The 2012-nt window shown below is 30.5% G+C and overlaps 1 protein-coding gene across 1 annotated transcript; it reads right to left on the bottom strand.

Moving 5' to 3' along the window:
- Nucleotides 1-1220: 1220 nt before the first annotated feature.
- On the bottom strand, nucleotides 1221-2012 carry LOC130813456 (glycine-rich RNA-binding protein 4, mitochondrial-like). Its single transcript, XM_057679291.1, has 4 exons — nucleotides 1919-2012; nucleotides 1571-1639; nucleotides 1383-1489; nucleotides 1221-1268 (listed from the first exon to the last, which is right to left on the bottom strand). Exons 1-4 carry the CDS (start codon nucleotides 2010-2012, stop codon nucleotides 1221-1223), a joined length of 318 nt encoding a protein of 105 aa, XP_057535274.1.

The raw sequence follows: 2012 nt of genomic DNA, 5'->3' as shown, positions 1-2012 counted from the left end.
ACCTTTGTATTATATTGGGGCATCACTTACATGTAAGAAAATGCATCATTTTAAAGAGTAGTTAAAATATAATATGATTTTCCAAGGAAGCCACTAAATGTTTCGTTTCAATACTTTTTTGGTAAAGTAACTATAACTTAAAAGATTTTTGAATAATTGATTTACAAAATAGATATTAAATCTCCAAAAAAGGCCCAAATTAATCAAGTCACTATAATAACTTATTTATAATAAATTTAAGGTTGCCCAATCAGATTATAATTGGTTATACCAATTTATAACGATTTTACGATTATTTTCAACAATTTAGGTATTTATCATTATTTAAATGATGTCTTAAATCCGTAAAATTAAAAATCATCTAAGTTAAACTTATTTTATACTACGAGGCAGTAAGTTATTGATATAATAGTAACTTTTTGATATAGATCTAGTATTACTTAAATTAAATTATCAATATTACTACTTTCAATAAATAAACAATTTCTAATAATTTGATAAATTAATAAATAATTAATAATTTATTTTATAAAATTATACCAAAGTTTCAAAAGTCATATAACATGTTTATTAGGCCATTTAAATTTACAAAAGTCTGTATGGTATTTTATTATTTTGTATAGGCATTTTATCGATAAATAAAATAAAATAGGTTCAAAATTATTTGAGTCCGAATTAAATAATATAAAAATTCTATGGTGTTCCTGGTAAGTATTTTCAGGGGTATAAAATTTTAAATAACTATTAAAAAAAATTAGGCGTAAAAAACGACTAATAAAATCTCATTAATAATGCGACTACTTCAGTTTGTATTTTCATTTTCATTTGATCAATCTAAGCCATAGCCTGATACTGTCAATACAGAAGAAGCAAAATCATTTATCCGCAAAAGGGGGATTGAACTATGAGGTTGATTTTCCCTTCGACAACATCAACACGTCGACAACTATGAGCACTAGCATAACCACAACAGCGAAGAATCAACAATTCAACATCTCCTTTGTATCTTGGTTCTTGTAAATTGTTATTTGCTTGTATTTCTTTTCGATTATGCATTCGTGCTTGCAAGTTGATTCTTGCTAAAAGGCCATATTTAAGGATTCTCTATCTTCTATTCTTTTATCTTTCATTTTGCCCTTGATAGGCATATCCAATTATTATCACATTGTAGATTGAGAACAAGAGGTTTTAACCTACAAAGTGCATAAGAAACACCCTTATCAGTTTTTGTGAGCATGATAAACACGAATACTCCTCCCGTCCAATACCTGCTGAACCGCAAAAATAACAGGTTATAAGCATTTAGCTTCAAGATCATATGTAGATAATAAACACGGAAAATTTAGCTTCAAGATCGTATGCGATAGTGACAAGAGTCCAACCTGATCATTCATTTCTTTAAGAGCTGATGCAGCACTATCTTCAGAGGCAAACTTCACAAATCTGTATCCTTTTGATTTGCCTGTGACATGGTCACATATAACCCTAACTAGAAACACGGATGCATCAATCAGCAAAGCTAGCAAGCTGAGATTTCACAACAGTTGAATGGAACATTTTATAATATCACCTTCAATAATGTCACTGTGCTTTGAGAAAGCATAACGTAATACAGTTTCGTTGGAATCAAAGGAAAGCCCTATACCCAAAGAGAAAGAACATGACATAAATCTGACGAGTCCATGAAAAAAGCCATGAAGGACAAGTTAACTATGGTTGAAGAAGCACGGATTTTGTTATGTACTAACATTTGAGAAATCAACTGTTTTAAACTAGTAAATAACCTCCACCAAAGGCAGACTAAACAAAAACCCTATTTTCAAATTTGCATATCGGTTGAACACTGGCATGCAAATAAACATTCAAGAACCAGAGAGGTGGATAGACTACACAGAAGAAGCATAAGAGGGAAGACCACCTACAATGAACAATTTGGTATGAGCATTACGAATTAGCTGAAGCATAACAGATGGACTGGTGCTACACCTAGAGTACATCGCTTTTTTCAACAT

The sequence above is a fragment of the Amaranthus tricolor genome, chromosome 5, assembly GCF_026212465.1.
Source record: "Amaranthus tricolor cultivar Red isolate AtriRed21 chromosome 5, ASM2621246v1, whole genome shotgun sequence".
Classification (NCBI taxonomy): Eukaryota; Viridiplantae; Streptophyta; class Magnoliopsida; order Caryophyllales; family Amaranthaceae; genus Amaranthus; species Amaranthus tricolor.
Note: the sequence above shows the minus strand (reverse complement) of the source record. Positions and strands in the feature narration are given on the sequence as shown.